Genomic DNA, 17,879 nt, shown 5'->3' with positions numbered 1-17,879 from the left:
TTCCTCTTCTTTTCTCTTCTTTTCATTTTTTATTCTCATTTTCTTTTTCTTATTCTTCATCTTTGTTCCTTTTGGTTCTTTTCTTTTCTTACTCTTACTCCCTCTCCCTCTCCGTCTCCCTCTCCCTCCCTCTCCCTCTCCCTCTCCCTCTCCCTCTTCCTCCCTCTCCCTCTCCCTCTCCCTCTCCCTCACCCTCACCCTCACCCTCACCCTCACCCTCTCCCTCTCCCTCTCCCTTCCCTCCCCTCTCCCTCTCCCTCTCCCTCTCCCTTCTCCTTTCCCTCCCCTCTCCCTCTCCCTCTCCCTCTCCCTCTCCGCTCCCTCACCCTCTCCCCTCTCCATTCCCTCTCCCTCTTTCTCTTTCTCTTTCTCTTTCTCTCTCTCTCTCTCTCTCTCTCTCTCTCTCTCTCTCTCTCTCTATTTCTCTTTTTCACACACACACACACACACACACACACACACACACACACACACACACACACACACACACACACACACACACACACACACACACACATACACACACACACACACACACACACACACACACACACACACACACACACACACACACACACACACACACACACACACACACACACACACACACAAAACCCAATACTAAAACAATCACACACTCATAAAACCAAACCAACATAAAACCATAAAGTATATCATGAAAACCTACACGAAAACCTAACCAAAATAACAGCCAACATAAAAACAAATGAACATGAAACCATAAAACTTAACATGTAAACCAAACTAACATAAAAAAACAAACCAATGCAAAACAATAAAATCTAACATGAAAACTAAACCAAAACAACATAAAGAGAGAATACGAAAACCAACATAAATACCAAACCAACATCAATATGCCCATGGAAAACAACATAAAATCATAAAAAGTCAACTTTCCCCACCAATTTCGACAAAATAAACCCTCACCCCCATCTCTTCTGCCTTCCCCTCCAGAGAACAAATACTCCTCCATGTGCTCCATGTGTAGGAGTAAGAGATGCGACAAGAACGATGAATACGCAGGCTACACGGGGGCCCTGCGTTGCCTGACTGAGGGAGGCGCCGACGTGGCCTTCTCGAAGCTGTCGGTGGTGCAGGACTTCTTCCGGGTGGGTTTGGGGGCCGGGTTTTTGTTGTTGATCGAGTTGCTGATGCGTTTTTCTCTTGTTTTTCTTTTCGTATTATGATTCTTGGTCATGTTCTTTTCTTCTTTTTTGTTATTTTTGTTGTTGTCTCCTCTCTCTCTGTCTCTCTCTCTCTCTCTCTCTCTCTCTCTCTCTCTCTCTCTCTCTCTCTCTCTCTCTCTCTCTCTCTCTCTCACTCTCCTTCTCCCTCTCTCTCTTCTTCTCCCTCTCCTTCTCCCTCTCCTTCTCCCTCTCCCTCTCCCTCTCCCTCTCTTTCCCTCTCCCTCTCTCCCTCTTTCCCTCTGCCTCTCCCTCTTTCCCTCTTTCCCTCTCTCCCTCCCTCCATCCATCCATCCTTCCTATGCTCCCTCTCCCTCTCCTTCCCTCCCTCCTCCCTTCCCTCTCCCTCACCCACCCACTCTCCCTCCTTCACTCTCATACCCTCCCCCCTTCCCCCTTCTTCCTCTGTACTTCCCTCCCACAACTAACCTGACACCTTTCCTTCCTTTTAACCCAAAGGACTCCCGCGCCTTCAACTCCGAGGACTACGGTCTGCTCTGTCGTGACGATAGAGTGGTGTCCATCTTCTCCTCAGAGGCTGATGAGTGCTTTTGGGCAGCACGACCCTGGGATGCTTACGTCACCTCGGTGGATGCCAGGTGAGTTAACGAGAGAAAGGATGGAACTGACTGACTTACTGAATGAATGAATGAGAGACAGACAGACAGATAGACTGATGAAGAGACAGACAGTCAGATAGTCAGACTGATGAAGAGACAGACAGACAGATAGTCAGACTGATGAAGAGACAGACAGACAGACTGACTGATATATAGAGAGAGACTGACTGAGAGAGAGAGAGAGAGAGAGAGAGAGAGAGAGAGAGAGAGAGAGAGAGAGAGAGAGAGAGAAAGAGAGAGAAAGAGACAGACAGACAGCTAAATATAACAAACATCCAGCAAAGCAGACAGACAGATAATTCAAATAAACTCCAATAAATCAGACAAATCACAAAAACGTAAGACCTCTCACTCACTCTCGCGACCCAAACTCAAATCTAGCCTTTTCCTGACAGCGACTCCAAGGCCCAGAAGTTGTTCTCAGCACTGACACAGGCAAGGCTCAAGGGCGAGGAGAACTTGAAAGCTCGCAAGTGGTACTCCAGCACACTCGGAATCAAGCAAAACCTCCAGGACATCTTCCCCATCTTGGTGAACGTCACCACTCGGGAATTCTACGGCAAGAGTGAGTTGCTTCTTAAGGTTGTAATTTATGTTTGTCTGTCCAGCACTGTAAATTCATTTGTTCACACTATTATAAATACAATATATATGACAGTATGACAGACAACAAAAATGATTTCTCATTATGAAGACTTACTTTTTCATGTTAGTAAAACTCTTCTGCTATCCCCTTCCCTACACACATATGGCCAAACAAAATTTCCTCTTTTACCTATGCTCTTAACAAGCCTAACTCTCTTCCACCACCCAACAGCACAGATGAACATCGTGGAGGCAGAGGAAATGTGTCCCGAGAAACCAGTGAGACTATGCACGATACAAGCGGACGAGTTGAGCAAATGCACAGACTTGCAAGCTGTTCTCAAGCTGCGTGGCGTCTCTCCTCCATTGCAATGTGTCATGGGCACCACCCTCAATGATTGTCTCAACCTCATTACTCGCAACAAAGCAGATATCATGACACTCACTGACAAGCAGAGATTCAACAAGCAGCAGTATGTAACTTTTTGTATTATGTCTTGCATGATGAATACACTTTTTTCTGTATTTGATTATTCATTTGATATATACAGTATTGTTGTTGTTCTGTGTACTTTCATTATAAAGAATATACTTGTGTTTTAACTTCTTAGGTCTGAAAGAATATACTTGTGTTTTAACTTCTTAGGTTTGAAAGAATATACTTGTTTTTTACCTTTTCTTGGGTCTGAAACAAATGGTATGGAGTCATATAAAGTTTTCTTTGTCATTCTTCTGCAGAGCATACAACCTAGTAAGCCTTTTGTCTGAGAACTACGGCCAAGCCAAAGACAGTCTTTACTATCTGTTGGCAGTTGTTTCAAAGTCATCAGGAATCAACTCAACAAGTGATTTGGCTGGTAAAACGTCATGTCAGAAATCAGGAAGTAAGTGAGAGTAACAGTATGAAGACTTTCCACATTTTCTGTACAATAATAGGATATAATATTTTCAAGGTCAGTAATCTACTGGCAGTATATTATTTGAAGTCCCACAACAAATGCATTTGGTGGCACTTGACATGTACATAACTGAAATAAGCATTAGAGAATTTTTTTATGAATTGTTTGAAATTAGAAAAATTAATATCTACATTCCAAGACATCTAAGATACTCTAAGACAAAATATAAATGCAAAATTATCATAAACACAAAAATTATTCTCAACACAGATGGCACAACAGCTGATGAAATTGATGCCGAATTGAAGGAATGCCTCAGTGGCTCGAGCAAGTTCTTTGAAAGCTTCAGAGATGCATACGTATGTCTGAGTTTAGGACACAAGGACGTGGCCTTCGTCAAATACCCTGCAACTGAACCTACAGGTAAATGAGATTTTAAGTATCAGAATATGGTTTTTATTTTTAATATTATTTTCTTATCTTTATCATCATTATTATTATCATTATCATTGCTAATGTTTTTATAATCATCATCATTCCAGCCATATTTAATAAATTATCTATTCTCAAAGATATACAGTTGTTTTGCTACCTTTTTCTCTTCTTTTTTCTTCTTCTGCTTTTCCTTCTGATAATTTTGGCCACTGGTGCTGATCAGCTATCTTCACTTTGACCTCTCTTCAGTCTCTGCTTTGCTGACCTTTATCATCAACATACACTCTTCCTCGCAGTCCATCCACTTCCTCTTCTTCGTTTCATCCCCCCTTCCTTTTCCTTGCATCTTCCCCTTTTTATCTTCCTCACATTTTCCCCACTACCTCTTCCTCACATCTTTTCCTCTTTATCTTCCTGACATATTCCCCACTACCTTTTCCTTGCATCTTCCCCTCTTCCTCACAACTTCCCTTCTTTTTCTTTTCCTCTTCCTTGCATCTTTCATTCTTCCTGTCTTCCTCCTCCTCACTTTTTCCCCACATCCAGTACCATGACCCTCCTTTCAATGCAATCCACATCTACCAACATGACCATACCAACTATATGTTTTCTTTCCAGACACAGACCAACTTGATATCTTCAACAGTGATGACTATCAGCTACTGTGTCCTAATGGCGTTGCTCCTGTCCATGAAGATCACCTTAAGGAGTGTAATCTTGGACGGATTCCTGCTAATGTGGTGAGTAACAGGTGATGTTATGAGTGATAATTAGAAGGTCAAGTGATTAGGCCATGGGAATTAGGTGTAACAAGCATTGATGAGTCATTCTGCTGAATGAGTGACCAGGAGTATGAAAAGTAATGATGAGCCTCTTAGGTGAGTTACCATGGGTGTGATGAGCGATGATGAGTGATAGGGAGACCAGTTGTGTGAAATGATGACTGTACTTGGTGAATTAATCAACCCTTTTACTATTTACTGAACCCTTTCATAATTCACATAATGAAATTTCTTTTCTGCAGATTGTGACACGGCAGACGGAGACAGGTGCTAGCAAAGAGAACATGAGACACCTGATGTTGACTGCTGCTCAAAACTTTGGAAAGTCTGATTCCTTCTTTAGACTATTTTATGAGTATTTCTCATCAAAGGATCTTCTTTTTAAGGTAAGTTTTCAGTAACTGTTATTGGTGTAATTTCTTAATTTATGTATAAGTACATATATATCTTTTTCAAATTAAGATATTTCCTCTCACTTCTGACTCTAAATGGATTTATCATAAAACACTTAAATAAACAATTCTCCATACAGTAATAACTGTTTTAGGAAACAATATTTCATTTCAACCATGACTAAAGGAATTTAACTTTATAAAGTACTAAAGCAGATATCTCTCTACAGGATCAAACCACAGACCTAAGTGTGCTTTCAGATGAGCACTACCAAACTGAGGTTTTGAACATGTTCTCCATGGCTTGCGACCTTTATAGTCACCACATTCGCACAAGCTCCTGGCTCAACACGTAAAAAGACTTACTTTCAAGCAATCCATAATCTTACTTCTCTTCTGGGAACAAAATCTGGGAGTATATATTGTCTTGTATGGCATTTGCTTTGGAGACTCTCTTTTCTACTACTTGTTGGGAAGATCATAATTCCTTATCCCTTTTCTTAATCGATGCAAAATTACTTTCCTCAAAATAGTATGTATCCCAAATAAGGTTCAAAAGAAGAGCAGTGGGATTATGGGATGATGCTATAGCAAAGCAGACATATTGCATTTATAACTGCTGAAATTACCCCAAGGCATTCCTTTTTATGGGTTGAATATGTTCACTATCTTGTAGGTACTACTGAAAGATTAAGTAAAAATTATAATTAAGTAATATTATGAAATCCATGGTAATGATAGCCTGAATCCCCAAGTTGTATTATGATTCTTGTGACATTCCCAAGTTCATTTATTTTACATTAAATTTATAATGCTCAAACTGTGTCCATATAAGAGACAGAGCTGTTCCCAGGTATCAGGCTTTGGCCACCACAGAGCACACTTGTTTTGTTTCCACACTAGAAAACCAGGTGTGCACATTTTGATGGTTTGTCTGTATTTCCTTATGGTTTCATCTCCATATGTGCCCACCAACTATCTTTCAAACAAGTGAAATACGTGATTTGGTAACAATGTTTGCCTGTAAAAGCTCTGACCCTTGTGTAGACACAACTTTACTTATTTTTTGTAAGTTTTACAAATGGTGTAGATATCATTTACCTGTTGGTTAAACAAATATCCTTTTATAATAGACTGAATAGCTCAGAAGATATACAAGGGTTATTGAGAAAATGTGTAACTATTGATTTCATGCTTGCAAACAATCATACATTTGCACAGATACATAAAATAAGTATGTAGTAGTGTCCATTCCACTTCCATTGCATTAATTGCCAGTTTTAAATGTATTCAAAATGCATATCAATAGGGGGGTAACAGATAAATGACTCAAAACTGGTGGTTCACATACTGGTACATGTGCAGAGTAAAAGGAAGTGGAGGTGACATACTAAACAATACATAAACAAAAATGTGCTTAATACCTGCAAGAAAAATATATGAGCTGCATAGTCATTAGGATATTTACTATTATGTGCTTCATTGAGACTACTATGTTTTCCATTAATTACTGTTGAATGATGTTCATTCTCTACATAAACATAGGTTAGAGGCAATATGTTTAATGTACATTGATATACATTAACTAAGAAGAATTATACATTATCGATGTTTGAATATATATTTGTCTGTCCTGAACCTATACAAACCAAATGAATGAAGCTAATGCTCAAGCAGTTAAGAAAAATAGGCAACTTTTACAAGAAAATATTTTTTACATTTGTTGCGTACAACTCTGCCTGATTTTACTCTCAGCATCCATGTATTTCCTGTAATCCGTAAATTTAGTTTTAATTAAGCATGTACAACATACAATATTGAAAGACAAATGTAGCTCACCTGCATAATAGCAGAAACATGGATAATAATAAAACCATAAGATATGAAGAATTATAAACTCTTTTATTTCATTACCTTGTATTAAATCTAAACATATACACATGGATACTCTTTTTCCCAGGTAAGGACACTTCATACCAGTACAGAATAGTAATTAGGAACACAAATAACTTCAATGCTACTATTAGCACTGATATGCAATTATAATCACCCAAATAGCATTTCCAAATTGCAAAAACTGAAAGCTGAGAGTTTTTTCCATTGTCTAATATACTTCATAGAACAATATTTCAACTGTTCCAAACTAATATAAAAAATACAATATGATTTGCTTCTCCAGCTCCCCAAAAAGCAGAACATTTTCTATGAAGAAACTATGAATCAAAAGTGAAGTATATATATATTTTTCCTTGTTTTCACAGAAATCCAATGAAAACCGTCATCACATACTTTAAAATATACTAAATATATTAAGTATAAAACCCTCCACTGCCTTCCAAACTTCACTAAAAACAACCTGGGCGGAATTTGAGAAAATTTATTTCACTGGGGAAAAAAATCTGATCATAAAGGTTATATATGAACAAGTACTCCCAATTTCAGCAGCAGTGGGTAATAATGTTCACATTATCAAAGAGACAAAACATTCAAATCTTAATCTCTGAAAATAATATACTTCACATAATATACTGTTTCTCACAACATTTGACAAACCTGCAATGTCATAGTCTATCATTTAACTTTATCATCAGTGACTGGAATATAATCACAGCTTTACCAAATTTAAGTAATCTAAATTCATAAAAATATTCACACATCCATGTGCAAACTTTGCAAACTACAGAAGTAATATTTCAAAAACCAATGTATAATGGCACGTTTTCTGGCATGGACAAACAATGTAGTGATACACATTTCTGCAACATCACTTGTTACTTTCAACCTATTTCTCCGACTGAATAAACAATAGCTGCCTAAGGATAAAGCATCATAGCACTCATAAGGAAAAAATCACAGAATATATGTATACACAATATTCTTTGCAATTAAACAGAATCGATTACATCAACTGAACAGAACAGAATGATGCAATGGCACAGAAAATGGAGCAAACGTATCGCAATAAAAAATCATAACAGACACTCTGAGAAAGTCTACTGTAGGATAATGTACGCTGAAATTACATCTAGGACCTCACCGATACCCTGATTGCGTAAATTTACAAGCAATTCAAACATTTCATCTATCATGTTTCAAGTTATATGGTTCTTGAAGTTTATTCACCAAGAAATCAATTACTGAGCTTACTAGACTTCCCCTATTTACCCTATTTCTTGAATATCCCCGAAGAAAAGTTTTTTCTTTTCAATTTCATTACCTTTAATACTGCCAATCCATTATAATGAAAATAAATACAATAATCATGAAATTCATATAATCAAAAAAAGTGACTGAAATCATCATCATTATCAATATTGTTATCTTTATCATCATCATAATCATGTTTTATTTCTGTTTCTCCACTTATGTGTATGATGATATAATAATAACACAGTTAGTATATCAATAATGGTAACAATAACAATAACAATAATAATAATAATAATAATAATAATAATAATAATAATAATAATAATAATAATAATAATAATAATAACTACAAAAACAATAATAATAATAATAACAACAAAAACAATAATAATAATAATAATGATAATAACAACAACAATAATAATAATAATAATAATAATAAGAAGAAGAAGAAGAAGAAGAACATTAATAATAATAACAATAATGATGATAATGATGATAATCATAATCATAATAATAATAATAATAATAATAATAATAATAATAATAATAATAATACAAAAGAGCAATGATTATAGTCATAAAAATAATGATACAAAGATAACAGCAAGAATAACGCAATCTATCTACATACGGATACGAGAAAATACATACCTTTTATACTAAGAAATGATACTGCATTTTCACATGTAATTTTGATTTTTTGCTGTTCTTTCCCGAAAACGAACAATAATTCATCCGTAAGATACCATTGCACTTTCTGATGCATATGACCTTAGTGTTGTATATTGCAGCTTTGGTTTTATTATATAAAATATACATAATATTGCAACCAAAAGCAACCTGTGGTTTGTAGAGGTAAAGGATATCAACCGTATCACAATCAATGTTTTCATTAAACTTAAGTATGGAAGAGTAATAATGGGACCATCTTTGCACATCATCTATAAATGTAAGTAGTAAATATCACATCATGTATCATCACAAAGCAAGAGACAGGGTAAAAGAAAAAAAAATGCTTCACCTAGAATGTAGTGTGCTATGGACCATTTCTTATTATAAAGCAATACCTTCTTCACTGTATTTCAGCAAAGTGTGACAATACATCCCATGATTTCTCACTCTGGCTTTATTTTGGGATTTGGGTTAACGGCTAAGGCTTCAGCAGCCGCTTCAATGCATTCATTGGAGCAGAAAACCCAGTTCTTGGACATTTTGAAACGTTTGCCCATCAGCGGTATCTTACAGGAGTAGCATTTGAAACACTGGGGACTGGCATGGTAAAAATAGCCTCGATGTCCACAGCGATTCATCTCTGGGGATATCTTTTCTTCGCAGGCCTCACACATCTGGAAATGTGCAAGTTCATCAAGTCTACAACCTAAATTCAGTAATCCCCTTGACATTCAATCTCTGCCAACAGTTCCCCACTCCCTTTAAGAAATAGAGAAAAATAGGAAGGGAATATGTTGGATTATCGGAAATATCAATGACCCAATAAGTTCTTAAAAATTCACCAATGAGTACCACAGTGTATCAAAGAACATCAGTTGATGGTTATTTACAATAAAGTGTTTTCAGTAACCCATAAAAACCTAAAGAATAAGAAAATACCAGAGAAAATGTATACAGCCATAACTTGATGGAATGGTGCATCGAAACAAGCCTGACACCAATTGTAGAAAACACAAGATAACAGCTCTCACTGCCCCCATCATTCAGTCCAGGGATGTTGAATTTTCATACAATCTCAGATGAGAATGAATGATTATATAGTAAAAGTTTATGACAGTGTGATCAAAATGTTAGCTTTGGCACAACTCGCTATATTAAGGTGTATTGTCTTTTACATACAGTCTCACTGTGATTTCCTGGATATCTCTGTACCTTAACCATTAGAGGTTAAGAGTACATAATCTAGGTCAGTGGAATCAATATAATTATCTGGTTTATATTTAGCAGATGGAATATAATTAAAGAATAATAGCATCTAAACAACTAAAATTTGAATTTAGGGACAGTGCAGTGCCAGAAAATTGTATTTCCAATCAAACTGACTGAGTATGCTCTTATCAAAAAGCTTTTTCCCAAGTCTTATACTAACTTAGAATGAGTTCAAAATAACCCAAAAGAAACAAAATTGCTTTCATTCCTACCTTGGCTAAGCATGCCATGTAGCAGGGAAGACAATACGGATATCCTTCTTTGTCTGGTACATAGCGCTGTCCAGCCAATTCCAAATCACACATATAACAGCTGTAGTGGTGGATATGCCAGTCAAATCCATCAGCCCTTGTCCATGAGTTGCCAAATATCAGCTGGTGATGAAAAAGAATGCTATGCATCATACATTTGTTAATTAACAGAAGATGTTTTTGCAAATAAAAATACTCTAACATAAAGTGTGTTAATTTCACAAATCAATCAACACACACTTAAAAACTTTTACTTTACAATAAAAAAAATACACATGTTCATGATCACCAACACAAATTCCATCTTCGGTAATATTCATTCTTGTCTACTAATCTTAGGTAGAGACTCATAATACAGGGAGTGCACTGGAATAGAAACATCACACTTAAAGAAATGAAGTACTGTTTGATATTAGCTCTTTTCAGATGAAATGTTTTGACAATCAATCATACTAAAATGAAGCAAATGCATAATATAAGACAAAAATATTCATACCAAACCTAATGATTCTACTGTCGTCATTAACATGAACTAGGGTATTTGGTGAATGAAAAATAAATGAATCACTCATATAAAAGTCAGTGACATAAATAGTTACAATCAGCAGTGACCAATTATTTTCCAATCAGATTAACAATGGCAAACTTCAGTGTACTTTTCCATCACTACAGACATTCCTGAAATCATTTATACTTATATGAAATATTACAAAGATGCCTACTTTCAAGATTCCAAAGTTCAGTTAAAGTTTAATTGACTTTTGACAAAACTTACCCCAATGAGATTTATATATATGATGAATTCAAAAAAGTTACTTAAGATTATAAGACAATGAAAATTAAATTGCTCATAATGCAAGGAGAAACATTACGGGCATAATTGCAATTTCACACGATCTAATCAATGATTATCAAATAAATTAGTTTCTTCAAGCAAGCAAGAATATTATTACAAGGAATTAAATTCACAAAGTTACCTCTTCAAATATCAAACCTTTAAGTGTAAATAAGTTCTTTTAAGTGATAATACATGGGAGGAAAGTAGGGTAGAAGGTCATTTATAAATATAAGTAGACTACAAAAATTAAAAAGAAAATCCCAAATTAAACTATTAACTGTATTTTCCTGAGGTAGTCTAACACAAACTGTATATACTTAACCCAGAGTCTCTAGGAAAATGTTATGTTCACTGTAGTATTGTTTTGTGAATATGTCTCTGTACAAAGATTGCTCTGGAACTGCTTATCCACAAAGGAGTCAATCAGTTGACCTTGTATCCTCATCACCTGATCTCACCTTTCCTTGAGTTTGTGGAAATGTTTTTTTTTTTACTAATGCTATCAATATCATTGCTGTTATGTTAATCATAGACATTATAATCATAATAGTGTTATTAACATTACTAACAGCAATATTGAATACCAGAAAATATTTTCAAAAATCAAGAAAAAGGGTAAACAGGTGAGACAGGTAATACTTGTAATTGGCTCACTGTTTACGTAGTACTTGTGGAGCATCTACATGTAAAAAAAATTAATAGATCAACTCACAGTGGGCATGGCACATACATACATACCATCCCCATGACCTTCGGATTAATACATTACCTGGTGTTTGAAAATTAAACTTATTTTTGGATTTTTACAATTGGTAAGTTCTTGGCCTTCATTTCAATACCTGCAAAGTCAAAAGCATCAAGAGAAAGAGAAGGAAGAAAAATTAAACCAAAGATGTCAGTCATACCTCATCGCATGCTTTACATCTTGGTATTTCTGCAGCATCTGTGAAATGACGTCCACAGAACACGTTTCCATCCTTGTAGAAGTAGATCAAGTCAGCTAGCAACTCCTTACACGTAAAGCAGCAGAAGCAAGCAGGATGCCAACACTGGAAAAACAGGGGCATCTTAAAGTTGTAGTAGCCTTGAATAGTTAACAGCAGGCACACCCTTGGCCAAATAATCAGCCAAGTCCTGCGGGTTTTGGAGACTTCATCAAGCACCCTACATCTCTGCTGATGAGGGAGCTAGAAAGGCTTTCCACTCAGACCTCCAGATCTCCAATCAACTTACTTATACCCATATAAATGAATAACAGAACAAAAAGTAGTTTAAAATACCTATAAGTTATAAATATTGGGGTCAGCTGCCTAATGTTTGGCTTATTCCCAAACATTGTTTATAGAGACACCCTTCATCAGCATTAATATATTCTCTAGTTCTTAAAAACAAACAGGATGATTAACAAATGTTTATGTAAATATAGAAAAAAAACATCAATAATAAGAGATAACCTTGTATCAGGCACAGACAAAAGAAGTTTTAAGATAAAGATTTTGCTACAGCAATCAACTGCAAGTTACAAGTACATGAGCAGTCAGTATCAAATTATATTAAAATACCTATATTCACACTCCGACTCCAAAAAATTGCACACAAAGCTCAAACCTTATCTTGCCCAGCCCGCTCACAGAAGATGGCTACATCTCCAACATTCATCGGGAGGTTGCAATATTGGCAGGAGAACTTGCTCTTCTGTCCCGAGGGGGCAGTGTTGCCTGCCTGGGAACCGATGATCTGACTTTCCCCTGGGAAGAGCACATTTACATCTTGCCCCGGAGCAATGGAAGACCCACCTACAAAGGAAACAAAAATCTTAAAATGTGATTCATTTTCTCAAAGATTTATTTTAACAAGGTATATACAATTATATACCTTGTTAGAACCAGGTATATATTTGTGAATACATACAATGTATGTTCTCATCTTAAACAGAAATAAATAGCTATAAGTGTCACAAGTTATACATATTACACAAATTGATGCATACAATGTAAGGAATTCACTTATCATATAATGTAAGTTTTAGGCAACATTTCATATCTACCTGAATATGTTTCTTAATCAATGAGGGAAAAAATAGAAAGAGAAAAAAAAGAGAGAAAAGAAGAGAGAAAAAGGAAGAGACAGGAAGAGAGAGAGAGAGAGACAGAGGAGAAAAGGGGGGAGAGGAGAGGGGGGCAAGATGAAATGGTATTGAAGAGGGGAGGAACGGAGGACGGAAAAGGAATAGACAAAGGAAGGGGGGAGGGGGGGGAGAGAAGAGAGGGAGAGAGGGACAGAGAGGGAGAAGGGGAGGAGGGGGAGAAGGGAGAGGGGGAGAGTGGGAAAAGGGAGAAGGGCAGAAGGGAGAGAGGGAGATAGGGAGATAGGGAGATAGGGAGAGAGAGAAAGGGAGAGGGAGAGGGAGAGGGAGAGGGAGAGGGAAGGAGGGATAGGGTGAGGGAGAGGGAGAGGGGGAGGGAGGGAGGGAGGGAGGGAGGGAGGGGGAGGGAGAGAGGGGGAGGGAGAGAGAGAGAGAGAGAGAGAGAGAGAGAGAGAGAGAGAGAGAGAGAGAGAGAGAGAGAGAGAGAGAGAGAGAGAGAGAGAGAGACAGAGAGAGAGAGAGACAGGGAGAGAGACAGAGAGAGAGACAGAGAGAGAGACAGAGAGAGAGACAGAGAGAGAGACAGAGAGAGAGACAGAGAGAGAGAGACAGAGAGAGAGACAGAGAGAGAGACAGAGAGAGAGAGACAGAGAGAGAGACAGAGAGAGAGACAGAGAGAGAGACAGAGAGAGAGAGAGAGAGAGAGAGAGAGAGAGAGAGAGAGAGAGAGAGAGAGAGAGAGAGAGAGAGAGAGAGGGAGAGAGAGAGAGAGAGAGAGAGAGAGAGAGAAAGAGAGAGAGAGAAAGAGAGAGAGAGAAAGAGAGAGAGAGAAAGAGAGAGAGAGAAGGAGAGAGAGAGAGCCATAAACAGAGAGAAAATACCTTTAATATTGTAGGATAACACAAGAAAAAATCATGAAAAAATCATGAAATAATGTACACATATAGAGTCAATTTTAGAATAAATAAGTATATAAAAAAAGAGAAAAACAATAACAATGACATGAAGAAATACCTGTTAGGGTGTCCACACGTGCACCATAAGGAGCCTGAGTTGCCTCCACGGCTGTAATGTTCCCTGGCATCATAGGCATCTGTTGCTGCATTCCCTTTCCTGGTGAATACCCCGGCTGACCTGGTTGCCCCTGAACATATCCAGGTTGATCCGGCTGGCCTGCCATGTATCCTGGTTGACCTGGTTGACCATGAGTATATCCTGGTTGACCCGGCTGGCCAAGAGTATATCCAGGTTGTCCCGGCTGGCCATGAGTATATCCAGGTTGACCCGGCTGGCCTTGAGCATATCCGGGTTGACCTGGCTGGCCTTGAGCATATCCGGGTTGACCTGGCTGGCCTTGAATATATCCTGGTTGACCTGGCTGGCCTTGAGCATATCCAGGTTGACCTGGCTGAGAACCTGCAGGTCCTGATGTATAACCTGGTTGACCTGGTAGAGAGCCAGGTTGACCTGGTTTATATCCTGGCTGTCCTGGTACATAGCCAGGCTGACCAGGAATATGCTCCTGTCCTGGGATGTAGCCTTTTTCAGTTCCCTGTCCCTGTTGAAAATATGATTTCCATATATAGATAGCTCAATCTTTTTACCATATATCATACTGATATAATGTATATTTTGAATCCATTTACTCTCAAAAACTCTATTGTATTAGAATTCCTAAGTAATAAAAAAGAGCTTCTACTCACCTGCGGTTGCACTTGAAGATTAGCCATCCCAGCTGTAACATTATCTAGAGGCTGGTTTCTTGCCAAGCTTGTAAGGGGCCTGCTAGTGCCAAGCTTCCCACCATACGCCTCACTATGTACTAGATCCTCTGGCCTGCTGGTTACATTTAGGTAAGGCTCCTCAATCATTCCACCCAGGAACTGATAGCGTGGATCGTTCACGTTGACGTTCCCCTGGTCATCATTCTGGTTGCCAGTTGGGCTTCTGTATTGCCCCTGTGACCCTGGGATGTTATCTTGTGGCATATGGGAACCAGGGGGCATCATCTGACCCACTGAAGAATCAGGTTGATAGCCAATATTTCCATTAGCATCAATATCACCTGTCATCAGTGGAGCACTAGAGCCAGGCTTCCTCTGGGACTGCAGAGGCTGTGCCATTGAAACTGGTGCTCCAATAATTTCCTGTACCATGCCTTGCCCTGCCACTTGGGTCTTGATGCGCTCGAGGTAAGCGTGGAAGCTCTGCAACTCTTCGGGAGGTAAGTTATCACAACGCTGTGCAGCATCCATGTCATACAGGGGCAGCTGCTGCTCAAGCTGACGTTTGCGCTCTTTAGCTGCCTGAAATAGAATATTTATTACCATATATTTCCTACAGCAGTCAAACACTTCTTTATAGTAACTACCAACATCTTAATAACTGACTTGTCCTCATTATATACTTCAACAAAAGTTTATCCAAATCTACTGTAAGAATCACAAATACTCTGCAGACATACACACCTCAGTGCCAGCAATGGGCCTTTTCTCCACAGGAATCAAAGCCATGTATCTTGAAGCCAGAGACTTCTCCACATTTGGTGGCACCCAATCAAATTTGACATTCTCTGCTTTCCCTGTCTCTTCATTGATCATTTCCAAATTGTTTCCTGAAAGATTACCAAACGCATTAGCGCTTAACCAAACAATACTTGTCATAGACCTATTTACTAAATGAAGTATGGAGCCCAAACACAATCGCTTAATTATTCTCTCTTCTTTATTCTTAAAATGGCTACTTTGTATACTTTAGTCAAATATGTTATCAACTGATATGAGTCTTCACTATATAATGATTATGCAAGCCAATATACAAGAAACTGAACTGAGACCAAGCTTATCAAAATAGTCCTCATTCTTAATCATAAAACTAATACTCACATACGACAAATGGCTCAATTCAGTACAGTAACATACACTTCACACAAACACTAAAAATTCCTGTTCTTTCATGAAGTTCAGCAACACAAAATTATCATTAATTACTTTATTACTTAATCAGTAATATTACCATGGCAGTATTCCATCTCTTCTTTCTTGGTGCGAGGTGGACGATCAAACAACTTGCCAATGACTATTTTCCCGATGTCTTCATCATCCTCTTCAACTTCATGATCGTATATACCACAGCGACAATTCATGCATAACTTCCTATAAAGAAAAAGGTTGTTTGTTTCATCTTATTAGCAGTGATTATCAATAATAAAAACATTTAACTCAATGCTAAATGTTTTGGAAATACTCTTTTCTATCTTTCACTGTTACCAGTATTGTTAGTAGCATTATCATAATCATAATGTCAATAATAATATCAACAGAACCAACATTAACAGCATTAGAAAAAAATCATCTGAAAACTCAAGGAAATAAGAAATCAGGTGAAGTAATGTAGCCCTACTAATTTTAGTTTAACATAATTCACAAAACAAAACTTCAATGGATGTTACATATTCTTAGCGGCAATGTGTTATAATTTTGCAAAGAGTAACTGAAAATAAGGATCATACTCACAGAATCCTCCAACAGAATTTAAGATATGAAATTCTGAGAAAGGGAGTTATCAAACCCCCATAGGCTAAAAATGTCCAGTACCTCAAATTTTGATCAATATTGCAAGTACAAGATGTTATCAGGCACTTTGAAGGTGTTACCTAAACTAAAATATCCTTTAAAGCAGGGTTAGGTCACAAAATAGTATAAATTCAAACTTCCATCTATACATAAGTCTTCTGTGAATAATAAAGTCAAAAAGAGAAACACAGACACAGTAAGAAAGAGACAATGCATCATGACGTTTGAATCAGATACAATTTTTCCTCTAATCATAAAAACAAAAATGTGTCTCTATCTCTGTGTTACTGTAGTCTATTTGTAATTTTGTTCACAAACTGTTATAAATGTAAGGCAAACCTCCCTTTCTCCATGCTTCCCTACTTACCATCCATCCTCCCCTACCACCACCTACCCAAAGAAAAGGCAATATATTGTGATGCATATTATTTTGTTATGCTAACAACATCTCATATAAAATCCAGCCTCAAGTGACATTAATGATGCTATTGTGACTTTAACTCATTGCTGCCTAAACTTGCAATGTCTGCTCAGGTTTTACTTTGTGTATTGTGTTTGCAAACCGATGAAACTGCAATTAAGATTACTGTAGACATGCCATGAATAGACTTGCCATCCCTGAAGGTTCCCCAACTATAGGATGTATCAATAAGTCTGTGGAACTTCACTTCGAAAATCATTTCAAGCTCCTATAAGAGACACTTTTATTACTTCCAAATCGAAAGACCAAATATATGGTACTGGTAAAGTTTCTTGAGATCTACAGATTGATAATTGGTTACAGAACAGAGTATTTTCAGATTTTTTAATATATTTATATTTTTCATTTCTTACCACCTTTAAACAATGCATTCCCATAATCAGCCAATTACATAACATTCAATTTTTTTTTTTTTACACATCTGATAAAGATGACACTCTGTAAGTAGGATAATAAAATATCTTACATAAAAAAATCTTAAATTCTTAATCTTGCTGACCTTTTAAGCTGTTTCTTTTAATCCTCATACAATACATAACTTTTAAATAATAAAGTTTAAAATACCTATAATGTGCTTTTGAAATAAATTGTGCTGTAAATAATTAATCTTAATTTTTCTTATAAAAGCACTAG

The 17,879-nt window shown here is 37.2% G+C and overlaps 2 protein-coding genes across 4 annotated transcripts in view; one reads left to right on the top strand and one right to left on the bottom strand.

Moving 5' to 3' along the window:
* Positions 1–978: 978 nt before the first annotated feature.
* On the top strand, positions 979–6,818 carry LOC113807955 (uncharacterized; the record flags this gene model as incomplete). The annotated part of the gene is given in 9 exon segments (XM_070122616.1): positions 979–1,133; positions 1,668–1,807; positions 2,224–2,393; positions 2,646–2,886; positions 3,152–3,297; positions 3,583–3,735; positions 4,366–4,487; positions 4,772–4,915; positions 5,152–6,818. Coding segments are annotated over 9 exon segments (1,397 nt in total), but the record flags the coding sequence as incomplete, so codon positions are not given.
* The window catches only part of Tes (testin LIM domain protein), a 19,095-nt gene continuing 8,018 nt past the window's right edge, over positions 6,803–17,879 (bottom strand). For all 3 annotated transcript variants that reach the window (XM_070122617.1, XM_070122620.1, XM_070122619.1), the window contains exons 3-10: positions 16,206–16,345; positions 15,659–15,804; positions 14,894–15,496; positions 14,205–14,748; positions 12,713–12,900; positions 12,010–12,153; positions 10,228–10,389; positions 6,803–9,420 (exon numbers count right to left, since the gene is read on the bottom strand). In XM_070122617.1, coding sequence (XP_069978718.1) covers positions 9,190–9,420; positions 10,228–10,389; positions 12,010–12,153; positions 12,713–12,900; positions 14,205–14,748; positions 14,894–15,496; positions 15,659–15,804; positions 16,206–16,345 — 2,158 coding nt within the window. In that variant the 3' untranslated portion in view covers positions 6,803–9,189. The remainder of the gene's footprint in view (positions 9,421–10,227; positions 10,390–12,009; positions 12,154–12,712; positions 12,901–14,204; positions 14,749–14,893; positions 15,497–15,658; positions 15,805–16,205; positions 16,346–17,879) is intronic.

This window comes from Penaeus vannamei, chromosome 6 (genome assembly GCF_042767895.1).
Source record: "Penaeus vannamei isolate JL-2024 chromosome 6, ASM4276789v1, whole genome shotgun sequence".
Lineage (NCBI taxonomy): Eukaryota > Metazoa > Arthropoda > Malacostraca > Decapoda > Penaeidae > Penaeus > Penaeus vannamei.
Note: the sequence above shows the minus strand (reverse complement) of the source record. Positions and strands in the feature narration are given on the sequence as shown.